This window comes from Gambusia affinis, linkage group LG17, assembly GCF_019740435.1.
Source record: "Gambusia affinis linkage group LG17, SWU_Gaff_1.0, whole genome shotgun sequence".
NCBI classification, from domain to species: Eukaryota; Metazoa; Chordata; class Actinopteri; order Cyprinodontiformes; family Poeciliidae; genus Gambusia; species Gambusia affinis.
This window is the reverse complement of record NC_057884.1, coordinates 6,088,301-6,109,486: the sequence shown is the minus strand read 5'-3', so window position 1 is coordinate 6,109,486 and position 21,186 is coordinate 6,088,301. Positions and strand designations below refer to the sequence as shown.

The following is a 21,186-nucleotide window of genomic DNA, read 5'->3' as shown; positions in this document are numbered from 1 at the left end:
AAACAGGAGTTGCCAGAAGAGCAAAGCTGATGCAGAGACGCACCCCAGTCGACCTGCTGGTGGTTTTAAAAAGTACTGAGTCATACACACTTGGCAAAATTTTCTAGATTTTTATTTGTTAAAAATAAAGAAGAAAAAGGGTTCATTATGCATGATGTTGTTGCTGGTTTGGCGGATGAAATCCCAATAAAATGAATATTGTTCATGATTGCAACATGACTAAAAAGTGAGAAAAACTGCTCTTTTGGCAACAAATGCTTTTTGAAACTTGATTTAGCAGAATAAACCTTTGGGCAAAAAAATGGCTGTGATTTACAGTGAAGAAAGCCCATTTCTAAAAAGGTTTTCCACTCCTTAACATTTAATCACCAATGTTTTTCTTCTTTTTTTTTTCTGTCTAGCAGAATGGAAGATGAAGCGGTGCTGGACAGAGGCGCGTCTTTTGTCAAGCATATCTGTGATGAAGAGGAAGTGGAAGGTAGGCGGAGTACTGCTTTCTGGCCAGTTGTCCCGCTGGTTCAGATCTTAAAGTCTCGCTTGTCACGGCCTCTGTGGCCATACCGAGAAAAACGTGTCATCTTCCCGCAAGTATCGACCCAGAAACTTACATCAATGACGGCTCTAATTCTTCTAAGATGACATTTTGCACACGAGGGCCGTTCTAATCCTTCCATTGTCCGTCTGCTGAAGCCACAGAAGAATCCAGAGTCACTCGCATGTATTTACTGAGACGCCCAACATGTTTACCCAACCTCCACTTAAAGGCTCGCATAAAGAGAGAGGCACGTCGGCGTTCTTGGCGCTTTGTCCCTCTGTTTGTCTGCTTTCAGCCTCTCCTCATGGGAGTCCAGGGTTGAGGTTTTCGTCTCCTCTCAGGTGCGCGTCGGTTTCTGCCGCAACGCAGAAGATGTAATTCAAATCTGCGAGACATGCTTTAGGAATGCAGAGATTGAATAGAACAAAATAAAACAAAGCCAATATAAACATGGTTGTTTCACTCTGACTTAGTCAGCTGATCCCGGCATTTGTAAGAGTTTAATTTTTTTCTTCCCTCTAATTACTTCCTGGACGGAATAAATGATCATTTCCTGAGTGAGCCTCTAATGTGGGGAGTAGTTGCTCTTGTGACTGACGGCAAACTTTAACTCCCGGCTGATATTATTGGCTTGTGCATTAAAGGGGTATTTCATAGTTTTTGAAATATGATTCTGTTAGAAGATTACCAGATAAAGTCTTACTTTCGGCACATAACTCTCCTGGTATTTTTATTTAGTGTATATTCAGGCTAGCTGGTTCCAGAAGTTGAAGCTAACAGCTTGCCTTAGTGGGGATGAGACCAAATGTTAGTTTTTTTTTAAAATAAATGTTTAAACTGTCACCGTTATGTACTCAGGAAATGCAGGTTGGAGACGGTCTGCCTGCACTTCCCTTCCTGCGTGAAACGGGTTGTAACAAACAACACGCAGATGGTTTCCAGTGATAATAACGTCCTGATAGGAAAAGGAGAGTATGTAAAACTTAATATTCCAATGAAATATCTGTAATGTTTACGTCACTTTACTTTTATAATAGCAAACTACTTTGACTCGAAACACTTTACATTTTCTGGTCTGAGTACGTGTTTCACACAGGAAGATCACTGTCGGTGCACCGCTTGCCATCTCCATTTCCCACGTACCAAATGATCACTAGCTACTCCGTAAATGACCATTAAAATTCACACGCGTTGATCATTTAAAGGGTCACCAAATAGTTCCCACATTAAGAGCTGTGATGTTTTTAAATTGGTGTTATTTTAAGATGGTCAAAGTCTGCTTTGAACTTTGCTCTTCTGGGCCAGCTGTTAGCTTTAGCCTCCAGGACCAACTAATTTGGATTTATGCCAAATGAAGTCACCTAGGGGTTAATCCTCTGAAGGGAAAATAATAACTACTCCTAACGGGAAGAAAGAGACGAGAACATTTAACCTGCCTTATATGGACTTCCTGTTACTTTTGACATAGATTTAAAAAAAATCAAATATATAATATAATTGATTATGTCCAATTGTTGTATTATTGACATGTAATGTCCCCTGTTGTCCCCCCCCTTTTTTTTTTTTTTTTTTTATTTCTGTTTAATGTGGGTGGGTGGGTGGGGTTTGGTTGTTAAAAGATAAAGCAAATTCAATTCATGTTACTGTATTTTTATGTACCTTACTTTGTACTTTTTTGAATAAAAATATATAAAAAAAAATAAAAAATTAAAAAAAATCTATCAAGTCATGACGTGTGCTACAAGTTTAATAAAGATTCCTTAAAACAGCTGCAGAAGGATTTAAAAAAGTGCATCTTTTGTTAATTATATAAAAATTATGAGATCCTCTGCCAACTTGTATTAACTAAGTTAACATTAACATCAGATTTACGGCATTCTTTCTTACCCAAGTGGTAGTTATTTTTATTTGACAGTTAAAATATTTTCATTCTAATTTTGATCAGTGAGGGCGTTTGCGTTGCCTTGTTTGATTTCATGCCCTATTTTACATCCTTGTATTTGGACCATCAGATTTTCAGCCGTTGCTATGTAAAGCCTTTTGAGAGGTATCAACACTTTCTACAGAACCACACTTTTAAAAATTCTGAACTACACCTTTAAGTCTATCCCCTAAGATGAGGATATATCCCATACAAAGCCAGATCACTTGGGTCTCCATTGTTTTTTGTTGTTGTTGTTTTTTTTATTTCCTTTTGCTATTAAAATAGCGTCTCCTCGTCTATGAATATAACAGATCTTGATCTGTGTCTCCGTTGTGCCGTCACAGGCCACCACACCGTGTACATCGGTGTGCACGTTCCCAAGAGCTACCACCGCAGGAGACGCCACAGACGCAAGTCGAACCACAAGGAGAAGCGGGAACGTGTGGAGCAGATTGTGGGAGCGTACAAGTCTGACGCGGAGAACGCGGACGACTCCTGCACGAGCATCCTGAAACCCCTCAGTGAGTACATCACGAATTGACTCTCAGATCTGATTAAAAATAAAAAAGATCTACGTACGCCGACGCCTTCACTTCATAATCTACTCAGGAGGCTTTTGGATACATTTCAACATCTCACCACAAATCGTTATCGAGTGTTTCTGCTGCTAGGGAAGCTGAACAAAGCTGATGGGTCATGGGAATAGAAGTGGGAAGACGGCACAGGCTAATCTTAAAATGACACCCGACTGGCCTAATGTGTGTAAAGTTAACACAAAGAGAGGTGTTCCCTTACACCTGGGCGCTTAACCACGGCTCTATACTCTTTGGGGTTTTGTGGGAAAGGATTTTCAGCAGCTAAAACCTAAGTAGATGGAGGCAATTAGGTAGTTGGCCAGAAACTGGAGAGGAAAGTCAGAGAATTACAGATGTTACCCCTGAGAAACTACAGCACTACCAGAAGTCAAGGACAATGTGAAATGTCCGTTATCATTTCTTCTGCTGCTGAGAAAACACGCAAGATGTTTTGTCATATTTAAATTCTCAGGAAAATGTTCCGTTCTGCAGGATAATTTCCGATAGATATTGTTTTTTGGCCCAGTCTACTTCATGTTGTTTAATCATAAACACCGACATTCACTGAGACAAGAGTTTGCGTGCATACCTTATTTGTTTCTTGGATTTCTGGATGAGTCAGAGTTTTGTTCTTGGAGTCATTTTTGAAGGTCGACACTCTCTGGGAGTTTTACATCTGTTTCATGTTTTCTCCATTCACAGAAAATTGCTGCTTAAAGCCCTGGTGCCCTAGTAGAAATAGCTTTGTAACCCCTTTTCCAGACTAATGGGTGTCCATTGATTTATTTCTCATCTTTTCTTAAATTTTTGTAGATGATGGGGTTTTGATGAGGCTCTTTTAGCCTACTTCGTGTTGTCAGTGAGGCGCTATTCCTTGACTAATCACAATTGTCGGTGGCTAGAAAAATCTGACCAAAAGATGCAGTTATTGACAACTACTTCATGGTTTGTTAAATTGTTTATCTTTCTTAATGAAATGAATTATTGTTTTGAAAACAGCCTTGTGTTTTCGCTCAGGTTATAATTTCCTGATTTTAAGATTAGTTTGATCTGAAGCATTTAAGTGCAACAAAAATGACCAAAAACAGGATATATCTGCAAGGAAGAAAAAAAAAAACTAGCTTTAGTTTGTGATGTACATAACCTGCTATACAACAAAATAAAACTTTAATGCGCTTTGCTGGTGGGAACGATCCAGCAACCTTTGAATCAACATTATAATTTGGCATCAGTGTAGACTAAAAGATCCACTTACTGTAATTGTATAGGGGGATTAGTTTAACCCCGAAAGGTTTGCCCCAAAACATTTCAATTGCAAGTCGTATAATTATCACTCGCAGTACTGGAATGTGCCTGAAACATCTTGTACGAGTCTGTTTGAGGTAATCGTTAAGGTATTAAAGTGAATGAAGAGCTGGAGAAAAGGCAAATCTCCCAACTGAACAGGGCATGTAGGGAAAAATGTCAGGATAGTTGAAAGTATGTGGGGAAGTAAACTGGTGATTAGAAGGATGATTTAAGTTCAGACGGGTTTGGATGGTCTTTGTGAGGAAATAACGAACAAATTAAAGGGTACCAGAGAAGCTGAAACTAAGGATAGTAGAATCAAATAAGAGTGCAACGGCAAAATAAAGAGACTTGGTTTACATACAGACTTAAACTGGAGAACTAGCAGAAAAAGCCCACCCCTTATTCTATGCTTTGCTTTGTAAAGAGGGTCTTGGCTCTTTGATATTGAGAAACATTTGCTTTCTGGAGACGTGGACTCTTAGTGTTAAATGTTACCCAAGCGCTAACATGTGTCCGTGACGTATTCAATGCGCCGGTTCGATGCTATGACGCTTGCTGCAAATGGCCTGGACTATGAACAGCTACCCTCCACTGCGATGAGAGGCGTTAGTCGAACACGGCAGCTGTTAATGATAATCCAACATTTGGAAGCGTGGCCCAAACGGACTGAACGGCCTCGCTCAATTTCTCCACTGCTGTCGCTAAAACTACAGGCAGACTGCAATTTTAAAACGCCGCAGAAAATCGACTTCATCCTTCACAACTTCTCCTTCTGTGCGCTGATTGACCCGATAAATTCTACTGGAGAAATCCAACTCAGTGGGAGGAAACTCTGGTGCAGTACAGAGGGTAGATGAGAATCGAGCAGAATTACATAGACTACCAGGCTACTAGTTACCAAGTGCCTAGAGATTTTCTACGTGCTTTAAAGAAAACCAGAGACTGAGTGAAGCTAGTTCTTATTCTCACATGAAGATAAAACAGATTAAAGTGTATAAACATTCAGGTAAGATTTTACCTCTCTTTTAAGTAGTTATCTTAATAAGGCTGATGGGCGGTGCTGATTTATTACCCTGTTTAAACAGCTGAATATGTCTCTTTTGTATGTAAGGGAGAATTGTTGTAGCCTGCAGCCAACTGCACAGCAATAGACCTGGGAACATTTTTCATACATCTGACACTTTCTCTGGCAATGTGTAGCAGCCTGAAACTTTAAATCCAAGGTAAACTTTGATACAACTAACCAGCCCATGTTTACTCTTAACCTGTCCACAGAACCCATATGGAAAAAAAATCCAAACTATTGTCCCAAATGTACAGTTAGCATTCATTCCAGTAATAGTGGATGGTAACTTAAAAGACATAGTTTAAGTTATGTCTTTTAAGTTAAACTATGTCTATATAACAAGCTATCTGAAATATAAAAAAAAATAATAAAATAAAGGTCCAGAATTTACAGTGAAATGTTTTTTTCTGCACTGTGTGGGAGTACGAAGTGAAGCATGGAGACAGAAGGTCTGCAGGAATGTCCAGCTGTTCTGCCTTCTGACAGTTGTATTTTTTTATCAATGTCAGCTGTTGCGGCCACATGATTGTTTCATATCAAGGGAGACTACTGAACGTTGCGTGTAATGTTTGGATTGTAAATAAGGATGCATCTGAAATTCGTTGGGCTTCTTTGGCCAGAAGAACAAATATTTACAGTGTGTTCTTTTGCCTTTGTGACATATTCTTGCAGAGAAGAATATGTTACTTTAAAACTGGTGGGAGGAGAGGAAAGATGAATGAAAGTTCTCTCCCCACGTTTTCCATGTCGTGCGTTTTGCGACATGAAGCCGTCGTCTCTCAGCCTCGATGGTGCAGACGTGCTCTTGGGTAATCCTCTCTTCTCTGACGCTGTAATCCATTGTTGCGCCTCACGGTCTGGTGTCATGCAGCCTGTGTGCTCAGTCATCCGAAGATACCTTGATATGATAAGTGGCTTGGTCTCATTAATCTCCTTATCTTCATGTCTCAGGCCCAATTTAATTACTTTGAAAATCATTTGAATTTTAACGCATGAGCCACAAAACGCAACCCCCACGGCCATTAGCACCCTTAGATCAGGCACTTAAAACCCCCTTAATTTTAACATTTTAGTTAAAGTGCATGGAAATAAAACAAAACACACACAAAAAAAAATCACTTTTTTTTTTTTTTTTTGCTCGTTTAATTAAAAATTATATTTTTTTTGCTGATTTTGGACTGCTGGACAAACACTGCTTTAGAGATCCACCTGGAGTTTTTTTTTTCTTTTCCCCCTAAACATTTAAACATTTAATCTTGTGCTGATCGAACCAAAACATACGGCTTCAGTTAAAGTCTCGGTGGTGTTGAGCAAACTCTGCACATTTGTGATGCTTGAACCGTTCAATAAATTAGAACATTTTTAAAAAGTGAATTTATTCCAGTAACTAAATGTGATCAAGTAACTTGTTTTGTTGTTTTAGCCTTTTTTTCCCCTTCTTTTTCAAAGAATGATTTTCCACTTACAGTCAGTGAAATTATGACATTTTAGATTGGAATATTACTTCATCTTAATGAGAAAGTATGTTTAATACCTGCTTAAAGGTTGTTATTTAAAAATAAAACCCCATTTGTTCTGATATACAAGCAGAATCCGAATATTTTTTCTGAATTACTGAATGTGGATGTAGATATGGGCAAATTCTTGTAGTCATTTAATAAAAGAAACCCCAGTGTAACAGGAATCATCCATTATTTTCTAAAGGTGCTCAGATCCTCTGACCGACGGAGAGTTGATTAGAACTTCAATAAATTGTTTTCAAAATAATCTTTGGGAGCTAATATTTCTAAAGAGCAACTATATCATTTATATTATTACTGTATCATAGTAGGTTTGGTAGGGCAACAAGAAAGATTTTATTTTAAGGCGTTTTTTTATTTCTTTCTTTATTTTTTTGAACATCTTTACCAGTGTTGCCAAAAAGGCTCTGCGTCTGAAAAATAAGTGTGTAATGTCTGTATCTATTATAAATCTTTAAAATTAAGTTTGGTCATGGACAAAAGCGTAAGGCTGTAGGAAGCTATTTGATCCAGCAATTAAACTTGTGAAACCTTTACAGCTACTCTGTATAACTCAGTAAATAATACTATGAATCTAAATGGTTTCTTGTGTTACTTTAAAATCAGTTCAGTCCACTTATAGAGGCCTAGTTAATTATGTAGTTATTAGATAATACACAGATCACATACAAAAAAAAAACCCCTACAAAATAAAAACTCAATGAACCCTCCTGCTTTTTCTACGTTCATAATTGCAACACAACAACATAAAGCCACGACTACCGCTGGTTGTTCATCCATTGACTCTGTGTTGGGCTGTAAAACAGCAGGAGGCGAGAAACGAGTGTAATCAAACTTAAGCAGCGAAGAGCGACTGAAACGGAACATTAAATGCCTCCCAAACACACTCGTCCACACGCCGACTCCCACCTTATTATCGGCGTGTATCTCGGTAGGAAATCTGAAGCGTAAACAGTCCCGTCCTCTCACTCGTAAGATTGAGGGAGAGGACGAACTCTTGTGTATGAAGAGCCACTCCTGGATTAAACATTTTTCCACTGTGGAGCCGTGAGCAACCTTGTTGACCCCATGGAAAATATTTGATGTTGGCTTTGGCTGTTATGCCCTGTCCTGTCATGCCGTACGTAAGCTACGCCTCTGGTACTTTCTCCGGAGAAATGATCAGAAACTCGCTGTAATGAGTACAAATGGGAGCATTTCTCTCAGATGACTTATGCAGGATGTGTTGGAGTGAGGCACAATCGGATTAGATATGTGGGTAGCATTTTGTGCCACACGCGCTGTCCCGACTGAAAACACAAACACTTGTAGACGGTGCATACACAGCCGCCTTCCACTTCATAGATTTCCTGCTGTTTTGACCTTTATCTAAATCCCTATAATCCCGTTGATTCATACCACCACTTGTAAGCTGTTTCTAACCACAACAAAAGGTCTGGTTTTCACTGAACACCTGAGACGGGCTTGGTGATTAGGTACGCCATGAGGTGGCAAGCAGTCCCGACTCCGGAGACGTCCCGGGGACATCTTGTATGCGTGGTCCGATCGAGATGTTTCACACAGGGCTAATACCCTATAAGTTGATCTAACTTGCACTTATCTTGACCTCACTGTAGCTCAATTTTAGATTGTACGAGTTTAAAAACAACTGCCCTAAATTAAGGTGACAGAGCGCTATTTCAGGTTACAAGCCATGTTATGTCGTCAAGGTAGACGGCTGACTAGTACTCTGTACAAAAAGAGCTTTAAAAATAGCCTCTTGTGCCTCGCTACTTAACATGGTTGCACAACTTTCCTGGTAGTGTTAGCATGAACCGTTATTTTGTATTATACAATGGAAAACCCGCTGGATGTAGGATACAAAACAAAGGGAATTATTGTTTTTAGAGTATGCCTAAGCTTAATTCAAGGAAGAGCAAGAAGATAAATAAATGCTAACATATGCCAATAAACTCTATGATTTCCTGAGTAAGATTTCACTTTTCTCAGAAGGGAAGGGAAATGTTTTCCTCCTATGGGTGTGCTGCCAAAGGTTTCCCATCAAGCATCAATGGCTCTTTTCAGACCAAACTCCGGATACAGAGTGTGTGTCTAGTCTCTCTTGTAGATAACCAGAACATTACATCGTAACGATGAGGGTGAGACGGGGTTCCCTTTTCCAAAAATACTCAACCAGTATCATTGCATTTCATAGGGTGTTCCTTACATATGCTGGTACACTGGAGCCAGTGTTTGGTTTGAAGGAGCTATGACATCACCCTGGTGAAATTTCTGAACACTTAACCCGTGCAGCTGTATGATGCACGTACCACCCGTCTAGAACACTCCACCCCCACCGCCCAAGTCAAAGGCCAGATTCAAACCTGCCCTTTGACTTTAGCATTCCATGGCTCGCCGTTTCTACCTTTCGAGACATTCCTTGTTGGATTTGCGATTGTGCTTTGGGAGAAGTATTTGAATTACTGCTCCACTTCCAGTGCAGCTCCTTACCAGGTGTCCAAACGCTTTTCGCTGAACAGTCCTACTGCATTTTTAGTACTTAACAACAAGGTGCTAAGTACCTGGGGTATTAAAGCATTGCCAAATTGTAATGTTTCCACTGCTGTGGTTCATGGTTAGAGGTTTCTCTAGTACACAATTGATCAGAAGATGAATTGATCAGTTCGGTTTGTCTGATGAAAGTATTAATTTACCTTAAATGTCTTTTCCCATACAAAGCTATGCAGATCCAGTTTTTTCTGTATTTTTTATAAACACTTAATCATAATATTCAAGTGTGTTGCTACTTGCTTATCCTATTTTTGAGATTTGTAGTATTTGCATTCTCTTTTTCTGTTAATCTTGTGCTGTTTGGATACACCAACCCATCCAGTTCTTGACTAAACCTTTGTTTCTTTTGCCAAGGTTTTAAGATGGCACAATGTTTGTTTTTTGTTTTTCTTAAAGGCTATAAAAACCCTGTTACACCACAGAATGGGTAAATGTAGGAAACTGCAGGTTTTGTGTGTAAGACGACATGTAACTTAGGTTTTGCTTCCTGGAGCTGATAATAAAAAAAATATGAACAATATGCTAGCTGTACTTTTTGTCAAGTTCTCGTTTGTTGAAAATTTTAGCTGATTCCAATTTCATTTTAAGAACTATAAAAACAGTGTTTAAAAATGCTTCTGAGCCTTCCTGCTGTAAAATGTATTTATAAGTACCTTTATTAGTATGGAAGCCAATTAATGTCACACTGCCGAGAAAGCAGTTATTAGCAGTTAGCTCAGCTAGCACTTCTAAAACAATAGAGGGTATTCCCACTCTGAGGCTAAAGATCCTTCCCGAAATGTGAGATTTCTAAAGGGAAGGTTTGAAAAAGAGAAACTTTTCTGTGCTCCGTTCTGCCTTACTGTTACCTGCTGAATGTTTCCTCTCTGACACATGTTGTCATCCAATATCTTGGTATTTCAAGGATTTCTGTGTATGGAAGAAGATATCTAAGTATTTTCACTTGGGTTTTGTGACATAACACATAATTAGATTTTAATAACTCTTTTATAAAAAAAAGTATAAATTTCCTTTGCAGATTTTTCACCGTGAGAGTAAAGAAGGTCATATTGGCTACTGTTTTTGTTTTGCCAACTTCAGATAAAATTGTCCCTGATCACAGCAATTAGGAAAACCCGATTTTTGTGACGACATTCCTCGAGTCAAGCTTTGCTTTGCAAGACAACGCAAGTACGAAATATGTTTTATTTGATTTTGAGAGTCTCAACCTCGCGACCTTTCTCTGTGTAGTTTCTCCAGCTGAGAGGATTCGGTTCATTCTGGGAGAGGAGGACGACGGCCCACCACCCCCGCAGCTCTTCACAGAGCTGGACGAGCTCCTGTCCGTGGACGGGCAGGAGCTGGAATGGAAAGAGACGGCCAGGTGAGTCGCTTGGCCGGATATCTCAGAAGGCTGGCATGCGTCGGCCCCTCAGCCCAACTCCTCACTGCTCTTTCACATAAAGAGCAGTGGGCAAAGTCAGGAGAAATTTCCTGCTTCCCAGTCCTGAACGTGGAACACAATCCCAACATGTTTTATGATTGTTTTAAGGAAATAGGTTGCACTCCAGTGAACACCCAGTATGTTCTAATCTGATCGGGTTTTGTGCTACCTGCCCTGTGAGACCAGGAAAGGGCTCGAACTCCCACATGATCCCAACAGAATTTACTTTGGCACAGGCCCAGCCTTAAAACTCTGTAACTGCTTTTCCACAGGTCGTTTTTCAATGACATGCAGGCATCAGTTTGAGCCATTTCTAAAGAAACGTGTGTTTCCGTAACATTGACGCACGTAGTCAATGTTACAAGGCCGCAGAAATTTCCAAGGTGATAACAGAAACTCCTCACAAGTTAAAATTCATTCCTATTTGAGGAAGCAAGGGTCAAATGGGAGTGTCTGCAAATGAACTCCTACAAGTCAACGGTGTCTCCGCTTTAGGCAAGACGGCAGGTCGCAGGCATGTGGACCACGGCCAAACAGATACTCTATTCCGAGAGGAAACCCCATCCTCTGGCCTCATGTGAATAGTTCTTTGTACCATTGACATGTGATGCGTTATTAAAAAAAAAGAATCCATGTCCCGGGTTTGTACCCTGAGGAAAGCTTAGCCAGGGTGCCAACAAAGTCTTGTTTCGCCAAATGATCCGTGTGTGTGGTCTGAGCACCACTGAACACCAGCTTCATCCCAATGGTACCTTGTTCTTCTTTTACAGCCACTGATTTAAGTTTTTATCTGCAGGCTTTTATGCGTACCTTGTGTTTACCCTTTGGAGTGTGACCAATTCAAAAATAGGACTTGTAGCAAAGACAATCACTCTCTGTGCCTTTTTGGCTGTTGTCCAAGCAACTCTTGACATTGTTCCTTGCCTCTTTGTCTTCATCCTGCTGCGTCAAGGTGGATTAAGTTTGAGGAGAAGGTGGAGAAAGGTGGAGAGCGTTGGAGCAAGCCTCATGTCGCCACGCTGTCCTTACACAGCTTGATGGAGCTCAAAACGTACATCGAGAAGGGCACGGTCCTGCTAGACATGGAGGCGTCCACACTGCCACAAGTTGTCGGTCGGTGGAGTTGACGCACAAAAAATCCAATGTTTTGCAGAGGACACTGTCCTAGTCTTTCATGCCTCCATTTTACAGAGATGATCACCGATAGCCAGATTGAGACTGGTCAGCTGAAGGCAGACCTAAAGGAGAAGGTGGTGTACACTCTGTTACGAAAGCATCGCCACCAGACCAAGAAGTCCAACTTGCGTTCTCTTGCCGACATCGGCAAGAGCGTTTCCAGTGCAAGCCGGCTGTTTTCAAATCAGGAAAATGGTAATTCAGATTTTCAATTCCAGCATTTCTACCATTTATAGCTAAGTTTCTTCTAAGACTAACCACCTTTTCTACACTAATATTTTTCTGATTGAATCTCTTTTCCTTCTTTTCTTCTTCCCCGCCCTTCCAAACTCTTCCTTCTTTCCCTTTTTTCCTGCCTTTCTTCCCCTCTCTCTTGATCTTGCCGGGGTCTGTGCTGTCTTTCTGCATCCGGGGTGGGGCAGCACCGCGCTCGTCCTTCGATCACTCTGTGCCTTATTTAATTCCACAAGACCTGACGGAGTCATGTGAGGTCATGAGGAGCTCCAGCATGGGACACCTCTGTGAGTGAGGTCACGGCCCTCCAGCTGAGAAGCAGCGCATAAGTGAAAACACGGGACAGAGCAGAGCCTCACTGACATTTACATTTAGACGTGCAGACTGACTCGAATGTGGATGCACTCTTACTAGAACCTATTAGAATATTCGCTTGGCTACAGAGATTATCGTCTCTGTTTTCTGCCAATAACAACGGAGGAGTAAAAATCCAAAGTTTACACTCTCTCTCTTTTGCCAGTAGTTGCTTAAGCAGCATGTGTCTGCTGACGCCTGTAAGCAGAAGCCCTGAGATGACCACATAGCCCAGCTCTTCTCTCTGTGGAGGGACTGAATGAGCAGCCATCTGGCATTACTTGTTAAGCTTAAGCCTTGCCACATTTAGCTGATATTTCTAGCTCCTTCTGTATGCCCGACTCGTGCTTTTCTTTGCTCTTGCTCACCTCCTGTAAGGCAGATTATGTCTAATTTACTGCGTAGTCCTGTCTCTTTGATTCAAACAATGCATTTATATATATATGATCTATCTGCAGGTAGCCCTACCACTTCCCACCGGAACCTCACCTCCAACAGCCTGAGCGATTTCTCTGATAAACCAGAAAAGGATCAGGTAATGTGTCCCTTTAAAGCACCATCCACATGGATTTTTACCATAACCAGGCGGTTGTACCAACAGTTTTTTCTCCAGGCTATTTTTAAATTCTCTCTTTCCGTCCTGCTCAGGGTGTATAGTTGAAATATAAACCCGATTGTCCCAATTCTTGGTGCTTCCTTGTTTTTAAATATTGCTCTGGCTGTAAATATATGGGTAAATTGAGTCGAGCGACTCTTCTTTGTGTGTTGCCGTAAACATGTGAACGAAGTACATGAATGCTATGTTCTCTAGTGTTTCCCATTTTGAAGATTCAGATCAGCTAAAAAAGTTAAAATACTCAAGGTACATTGAAATGATAGTAAATGTTGTAAAATAAGTTTTTCAGGTGAGGTTTTTTTTCTTCCCTTTGAGTATTTGTTCTCAAATAAAAAAAATAAAAAAAATATTGTTATAGTGTTCTGCTGTTGCTGCAAGAAACAAAACAAAACAAACAAACAAACAAAAAACACCGCCTTTTTTCAGGCCTTTCACACATCTTTGCAAGAGTTCCAATTATTGTGGTAGGTCCTTTGTATTTATGTCTTACATTTGTTTGGGAAAAAAAAAGTTAATGATAATACAGATCTTGGCCTCTATAAGTTGTCTCTTTTTTGTTTCTGCCCCCGTCATCGTTCAAGACGGAGTAGTTCTCTCTAAGTTGTTGTCATAGTGACAGATCCACAGCAGGAGATAAAAGCAGGGCAGATCCGGTTAAAATGTAACAACTTTTAATAACTCTGTGGATGTGCTCAACTAATTTGGCCTTATCTACTTCCTTTTCTATTGATTCTTATTTTGGCTCTTTGACTGTCGTCTAATTCATACGCCGATTAGATATAATACTCTGTTTACTTCTTAATAATCATTTTAATGTCCTCAGCTTAAAAGAATTTGACCCAAATAAAGAGCAGGCACATGACTCCTTGGTATTGGGATGCGGAGAGCGGCAAAGTGTTTTAACCAAAACCTCTCAACCTTCTGATGCTAATGCACACAAATATACAGATTTTTATGCTCTTGTTTTATTTTTTACACTTGAAAGCAAAGTCAAACACCTTTAAAATGTGAAACCCGTACTGTGGAAAGACACAGATATTTGTTTTACAGAACAACTCCATCCCTGATTTAATGATTCCAAGCATTTTTCTTACAACACAATTGCACCACAGTTTTCTCCTTGGGGAGGCAGCCGGGGGTTGTTGTTCTGGAGAGCATTGCCCCACCTCGATGAACCGGTGTAACCCCTCGGAGGGGCTGGAACTACTGTTCAAGCGGGTTCCTTTTTGTCGAAGCAGAAGTTTGAGGCAAGACAAGACTTTGCTCCATGTCTTTAATGTGCTGCAACCTATGGGTGTTTTTAGGATTGCGACAAATCGGTTAACATGTGTTTTTGTCCCCTTGTCAACTACAAAGCAAGACCGGTGTAGACTTTGGATATACACGCTTGTAAAGTTTGTTTATTGGATGGCATAAAGTCGGGATGCGTTTTGCCACATAACTCAAGCAAAGGGCAGACACTGCTGCTGTTCTACATGCTTAAAGGCAATAAAGGCAACACTACTTTCTTTCTTTGTCTTGTCTTGGGCATGTTTTCATAATCTTAAAATGGAAGAATTTGGATGCTTCATAAATCATCTTGCAAGTTAGGTTTTGATCCTGATCATATTCTATGTTGTTCCCCTGCTTTACACACTCACCCTTATATTCTCTCTCTCCAATTTGCTCCACAGCTGAAGAATAAGTTCATGAAAAAGTTGCCCCGCGATGCCGAGGCATCAAACGTGCTGGTCGGAGAGGTGGACTTCCTGGAAACCCCGTTTGTTGCTTTTGTCCGTCTGCAGCAGGCCGTTATGCTGGGAGCGCTTACCGAAGTCCCCGTGCCCACGAGGTAATCTGCTGGAAAAACCTCCCCTGTGACCTACTGATGTCGCATGGAAACATGCATTAAACAAAACAAAACGGAAAAAAATCACTAATTAATGCTTCCATGTCGTACCTAGATTTATGTTTGTACTGTTGGGACCTAAAGGAAAGTCCAAGTCTTACCGAGAGATCGGAAGAGCAATCGCTACCCTGATGTCCGATGAGGTAAGTTGATATTGAGAATGTTGTTTTTTTTTCTTAAAAATTTTCTTTAAAATTATGGAATTATTGAGGCCTTAGTCCTCGACGCAGACGTCGCGTGTCTTCCCCTCTCCTCGCCCTCTTTCCTGTCTGCCTACTGTCGCAAAAATGCGAGCCACTAGCGCCGCAAAAATTCTTCGGAGAAAAATAAATAATTATGGAATAGATATCTGGATCAAGATATTTCTTGTCTGCCAATACTAATTTAGTCATTTAAGAAAAGACATTTGGTAAATACTAAGACCCAGTTTAGTAATACGGCAAAGGTAAAATAAAAATCAGTGTTTGCTACACTCTTTATTTCACCACCTGGCTTGTATTAATATTCTCCTAGTGTCAAATTTAACTGATTCACCAATAATTTTCATAATCTTTATAGTCTGCTGTCATTAATAAATTCCCCTCCTGCTCCTGCTGAAGATGTTTTCATGCTAGGCTAATGTCACTCTCTAATCACTGTCTCGTATTTTAAAGCAGTTCCAGGTGACCACTTGTGGAAAACGGTTTAAAAAGTTTGTTTCTTGCTTCGTAAAGTTTTCCTTATTTTTGCTTTGTACGTCTTAAACTTTAACGACCAGAGTTTCCGCTGCTTTCTGTGCAAACTTCTGAACAGAGAGCATGTGACAAACCACGGAAAGACAGGAAGCCACAGCAGCCAGTAAAGCATCTCGCTCCCCGTTAACGTCATTGCAAAGACCGAACACTTGGATTGTTTTGGAAAACCCAGATTTGTTGGATCAGTAAAATAATGCGGTTAGACTATCTGGCATCCTGGCAAGCAGTGCACAGGAAAAAAAACTGGTTGTGATTTTATAAAACTGGGGACATAGCTTGTTTTCTACCAATAAGGAAACAGTCAAGCTTCTGGCCAACTTCTAGCTGAAGTTATAAGCAAAAGGATTGGAGAAAGCATTTCTTCAATCTTCCTGCTTGGTGTCTTTTGTACACCTGCCACAGTATTTCTCAGAAAGGTCAACATTTTTAGCATTTTTAATACTGAGTGCACCTGGCCTGCATTTTTCCCACAAGCCTCAGCTCTCCCACATGCTCTCTGTTGATGTAGTAGTTTTAGGAACTGTTTTCTCTGGATTTCCTCGAGTTGAACTTTGCCCTCTCAGCTCTCCCTTAACTGTCGTGTCGCAAGTATATCAGATGTTTGGAGTATTTTTGACTCACTGACTCACGTGTTTGTTGGTAGAACTATTCACACTGGGAGGCCTGATGCTGGCATAAACCCGTATGTGTGTGTGTGCGCATTGAGAAACATCTGCATAGCGGTGATTTTTAAGTGCCATAAATAACGGTCAGTGACATGCTCCACTCTTCGCTCCGGTAAACAAAGCTATTAGGAAATATTTTTCTTCCACTCACTTGTTGGAGTTGCTATCTTTATTTGTTTATTTTTTTCCTGTTTGTTTCTGTTTCCAGGCACTGGATTGTAAAAAAAAATTAAAATAAAAATAAAAAAGCACACGTTCATTTCTTAAATGGTAATTGGTCGGTTTTGTTTCAATTGAAGGTGTTTCATGACATCGCCTACAAAGCGAAAGGCAGGAAGGACCTGCTGGCTGGAATCGATGAGTTCCTGGACGAAGTGATCGTCCTTCCTCCTGGCGAGTGGGACCCCGACATCAGAATAGAGCCGCCCAAGTCCCTTCCCTCCTCAGACAAAAGGTCTGATCTGATTCGCATTATTTTCCAAACGAAATAAGCTGCCATTCATTTGATTGGCCATCACGTGACACTTTTTGTTTTAGTTTTGGTGCCCTACCTTTGTGCTTTTAGATTTTACATTAGCAAACGGAAATATTTGGACCGAGCCTTTAAAGTAAACAAACGGACTCCGCTGTTTGACCTGTTGCGTAATGCATACGTTGCCGTCGGAGCCCTCACATCGAACAAAACCAAATAAGACCATGTGGGCGTGTGATCTGTGGAGAGGAGGACACTTAATGAAATATCCAAAGTGAAACAATCTGTTTTGACATGAATTCCTGAGGCTCTTGAGTAATATTCATAAAATCTATTATGTGTGCACCACTTCAAAGTAAAAAATATGTCTGCCAGAAGTGAAGAAGAGAGTTTCTTTCATTTTGTTTTTTCTCCAGTTAAACAATGTGGTCGTGTTTTTCTAACTTTTGAAGCGTGAGACTTTGCTACACAGCAAAAGACAAATTTATTTTAAGGGGGGTTTTTTGTTGTTTTTTTTGGGTTTTTTTGCTACGCATCTTTATAGTAAGCATTTTTTATTTTTATTTATTTTGCATTGTAGTAGATATTTATTGCAAGGTTCTTGTTAATGTTTTTGCTAAACTGAAGACAATTTTTTTGTTTCCTTTCACAGAAAGAACATGTATGCTGGAGGAGAGGCTCCTCCGATAAATGGAGACGCCCCCCACGATACGGGACACGCAGCTGGAGGAGGCGGAGGTGGAGGGCACCAAGTGGGAGAGGAGCTTCAGTGCACAAGAAAGTAAATCGAATTTTCCATACAATTGTGAAATCATTATAAGTGCGAGACAAGTTCAAATGGGAACGACAGGAGCTGACAGCTTAAAAAAAACAGGAGCTTGGAATGTTTTTGCATTTTTTGGGGAAAGGTTTTTGACAGATGGGTGTATTATAATCATTTTTTATAATCCTGATTGCCTCCAATTGCTGTCAGGACACATGTCTGTTGTCAAATGAAAGTCTTTTAGCCTTTGTTCTCCAGTAAAAGTTTCAGTGAGGAAAAACTCCACAACGAACTAGAACAATGGACTCACTTCACAGCTGAATAACCTTATTGTGTTTCTCTTGTTCAGAGCATTCCCCCTCTTGTGAAACTATGACAGAAACATATCCGGGCCGATTTTTATTACTCCTCGTGAACCTCGAATTTCTCTGAAGAGATGAAACTGAGCTGTGATGTGAAGCTGACAGACTCCGACGGCTCTGTCTTTTTAAGGTTTTGCGGAGGTCTTATCCTGGACGTGAAGCGAAAGCTGCCGTTTTTTGCCAGCGACTTCTACGACGCCCTCCACATTCAGTCTCTGTCTGCCATCCTGTTCATCTATCTGGGCACGGTCACCAACGCAATCACGTTTGGAGGCTTGCTTGGAGACGCTACAGAGAACATGCAGGTGACTTTACTCGTTAAAATGCCTCCGTTTGGGTGTCCTGACGCTTGACGTCGAGTGCGGTGAGAAAAGGAAGCGAGGAGGAAATAAGGACGATGTAAAAAGTGCTGTATCTGTGCGGCCGGATATGTTACCTGTTAACTTTAAGTCATTTAAACAACCCCAAGTTTTGATGCGGAGTCAGTGGACGCTGAGTTGGCATCGACCATCAGCTGAGCTCATCGCTCCGTCATCACTCCTCGTGTTAAACCAATTTTGTCTCTTCAGCTGCTAAGCCATGCTAATTTAAGGCTTAGAAGCTCATAGTAAATCCATTTGCTGAACCAAACTGCTGATAACTTTCAGGAATTTCTAACTCCTCTGTAATAGCATGCAGTGTTGGCTGCCATCATCCACACGCACCTGTTAGGTGACAGCCTGTCCAGTGGAAGCCGTACTTGCGTTGGCCTCTGCTGTGACGGACACCTGCAGAGAGCATCAGCCGTGTGCGGGGGATTTGCCAGAGCTGAAAATAACCACAGATCCAGATTACTCAGCCATTGTAGCCTCAGCACGGGTGTTAAATGAACCCCACCCCAACCCCCTTCGATCCTGAACTTCATCACTGTTCTGCAATCCTGTTTTCTAATTTGGGGAAAGAGGGAATCCCTGCCCTGGAATAGCCTTTCTTAGTCATTGCTTCAGAGGCAGAACTCTACTGTTCATTGTTCTTCTCAGCATCATGCTGTAAACGAATAAATATTTAATGGGCCCACCCCAATTTATGCTGTCTCCAAGATAAACTAAAGTGTCATCTGCATAAGAACAAATTTAGCGTTGACTTGTGACGGTTAAAGCTGTATAATACTTGCGATAAAATGTGTTTCTGGTAGATTTATAGTCATACTTTGGTTCAATTCTTCACTCTATCACCTTGGTGAAAATGATCCTAACCTGTTTTTGATGTGTGCCGCAGGGAGTGTTAGAAAGTTTCCTCGGTACGGCGCTGACAGGAGTAGTGTTCTGCCTGCTAGCTGGTCAGCCCCTGACTATCCTCAGTAGCACAGGCCCGGTGCTTGTGTTCGAAAGACTTCTCTTCACTTTCAGCAAGTGAGTACCTCCCAATGAACCCTAGTCAGTCACAGGATTTCTCCTGTGCCTGGATAGTCATCATGCAAACATAATGTAAAGAATAAAGACAAGAGGGAGATTCGATTGAGAATCCAGAGCAGCAGCTTTCAAGAAATTCTCCTCTATCATACATGAAACTATCAACACTTGGAGCACGGTTTAAGCTTTGTATCGGATGTTTATTTTTCTTTAAGATTGCTGCAAGTGGGCGGATTGTTCCTGCTGTAAATCTCTTAGCACTTACAGATTGTTCACAGAACAGTTTGTTAGCTTCCTGTTCTGATTGATTAGACAAGAACAGCATCAAACCTCATTGAGCACTCTGCAAAAAAAAACCAACAACTACACAAAAACCCTGGTTCATGTGATAGAGCTGAACAAAAATCCACCGCAGCATTCAGATGAGTGATCTTTCCTCGTGCGATGATAAAAATTGTACATACAGAATCAATTTACAATCACTAAAGGCTGTCCAATGCCGACGTCTCTCTCTTGGCTCCTTTCTAAGCCCCTCAGTCGGTCTGCTAGGATTACCAGACAACATGCTGACTCTGTTCCGTTATCAATAATTCACTCTCATTTATTTTTACGCTGTGAGTGAAGAATGTTGTGGGTGTGTGTGCCCGGCGTTGGTAACAGCTGCTAGGCTGCACGCAAGTTATTTCATGCCCTGCGCCACAGATGCTAAATAGATAAAAGCGTGTGGTGCAGTTGCATGTGGAGCCCTTTAATTTCGGGTTTTGCTTTCACTATCGTAGCGCTGTCATGACATTATCATAATAACGTGATACTTAACTTTGAAGGTATTTACACAAATATATTTAACAAAAATGTTAATTACTTTTATTTAACGCAGAAAAGTAGCAGCTACTCCTACTGCTGCTTAAATAACACGACTTCAACTATAACAGGTGCATCTAAAATGTTGTCTTTGACTTGGAAATAGACGTTATTAACAAAATAGTGTGTGTCAAAAGCAGGACATTGAGGAAGGTTAGAGATTATTTGAGAACTTCTAAAATTGTAACACAAGTCCGAGAAGCTAACACTAGCTTGTTAGTCAGCTAACATTAGCTTGTCTACTGCAGCTAATGCTGCATGGAGTTTGTCAACAGTGTTTTCTTAAAAAAAAAATATTGTATTGTATGACAAGAGCTTTTGTTTGCTGAGTTTGTGTTAAAAAACTGAATTCTCAGAGGGGTAGCGGTCTTTTTAAGTTGCCACTTTCACTGAAACTACTTGCTTTTTTCCCCGTTTCCATCCGCACTCAGAGACAACAGTTTCGACTACCTCGAGTTTCGGCTGTGGATCGGCCTGTGGTCTGGTTTGTTCTGCTTGGTGCTGGTCGCCACGGATGCGAGCTTCCTGGTGCAGTACTTCACACGCTTCACAGAGGAAGGCTTCTCTGCGCTTATCAGCTTCATCTTCATCTATGACGCATTCAAGAAGATGATAAAGCTGGCCCACCACAACCCCATCAACCCGGAGTTTGATCACAACCTCATCACTCAGTACGACTGCCGCTGCGTACCGGGTGCGTATCCCGCAGCTTGACAGTCCAAACCTCTCGGCTGCCCTGGTCGCCGTGGTACTGATTGATGTTGCTGAATTTGTCATGGTGTCGGAC

The 21,186-nt window shown here is 40.9% G+C and overlaps 1 protein-coding gene and 1 long non-coding RNA gene across 6 annotated transcripts in view; one reads left to right on the top strand and one right to left on the bottom strand.

Annotated features, from left to right (window-relative positions):
- LOC122819601 (electrogenic sodium bicarbonate cotransporter 1-like) overlaps positions 1–21,186 on the top strand; it is a 40,681-nt gene that overhangs the window by 8,131 nt on the left and 11,364 nt on the right. For 2 of the 5 annotated variants that reach the window (XM_044096429.1, XM_044096430.1), the window contains exons 2-15: positions 402–478; positions 2,804–2,980; positions 10,691–10,823; positions 11,836–11,996; positions 12,075–12,254; positions 12,482–12,580; positions 13,106–13,182; positions 14,937–15,094; positions 15,207–15,294; positions 16,850–17,004; positions 17,675–17,803; positions 18,278–18,452; positions 19,405–19,538; positions 20,831–21,093. In XM_044096429.1, the coding sequence (XP_043952364.1) occupies positions 402–478; positions 2,804–2,980; positions 10,691–10,823; positions 11,836–11,996; positions 12,075–12,254; positions 12,482–12,580; positions 13,106–13,182; positions 14,937–15,094; positions 15,207–15,294; positions 16,850–17,004; positions 17,675–17,803; positions 18,278–18,452; positions 19,405–19,538; positions 20,831–21,093 (2,006 nt within the window). The remainder of the gene's footprint in view (positions 1–401; positions 479–2,803; positions 2,981–10,690; positions 10,824–11,835; positions 11,997–12,074; positions 12,255–12,481; positions 12,581–13,105; positions 13,183–14,936; positions 15,095–15,206; positions 15,295–16,849; positions 17,005–17,674; positions 17,804–18,277; positions 18,453–19,404; positions 19,539–20,830; positions 21,094–21,186) is intronic. The other 3 variants (XM_044096431.1, XM_044096434.1, XM_044096432.1) reach the window with 3 other exon arrangements.
- On the bottom strand, positions 489–20,934 carry LOC122819604. The gene is made up of 3 exons (XR_006368635.1): positions 20,850–20,934; positions 18,852–18,954; positions 489–890 (listed from the first exon to the last, which is right to left on the bottom strand). It is a non-coding gene; the product is annotated as an uncharacterized LOC122819604 (long non-coding RNA).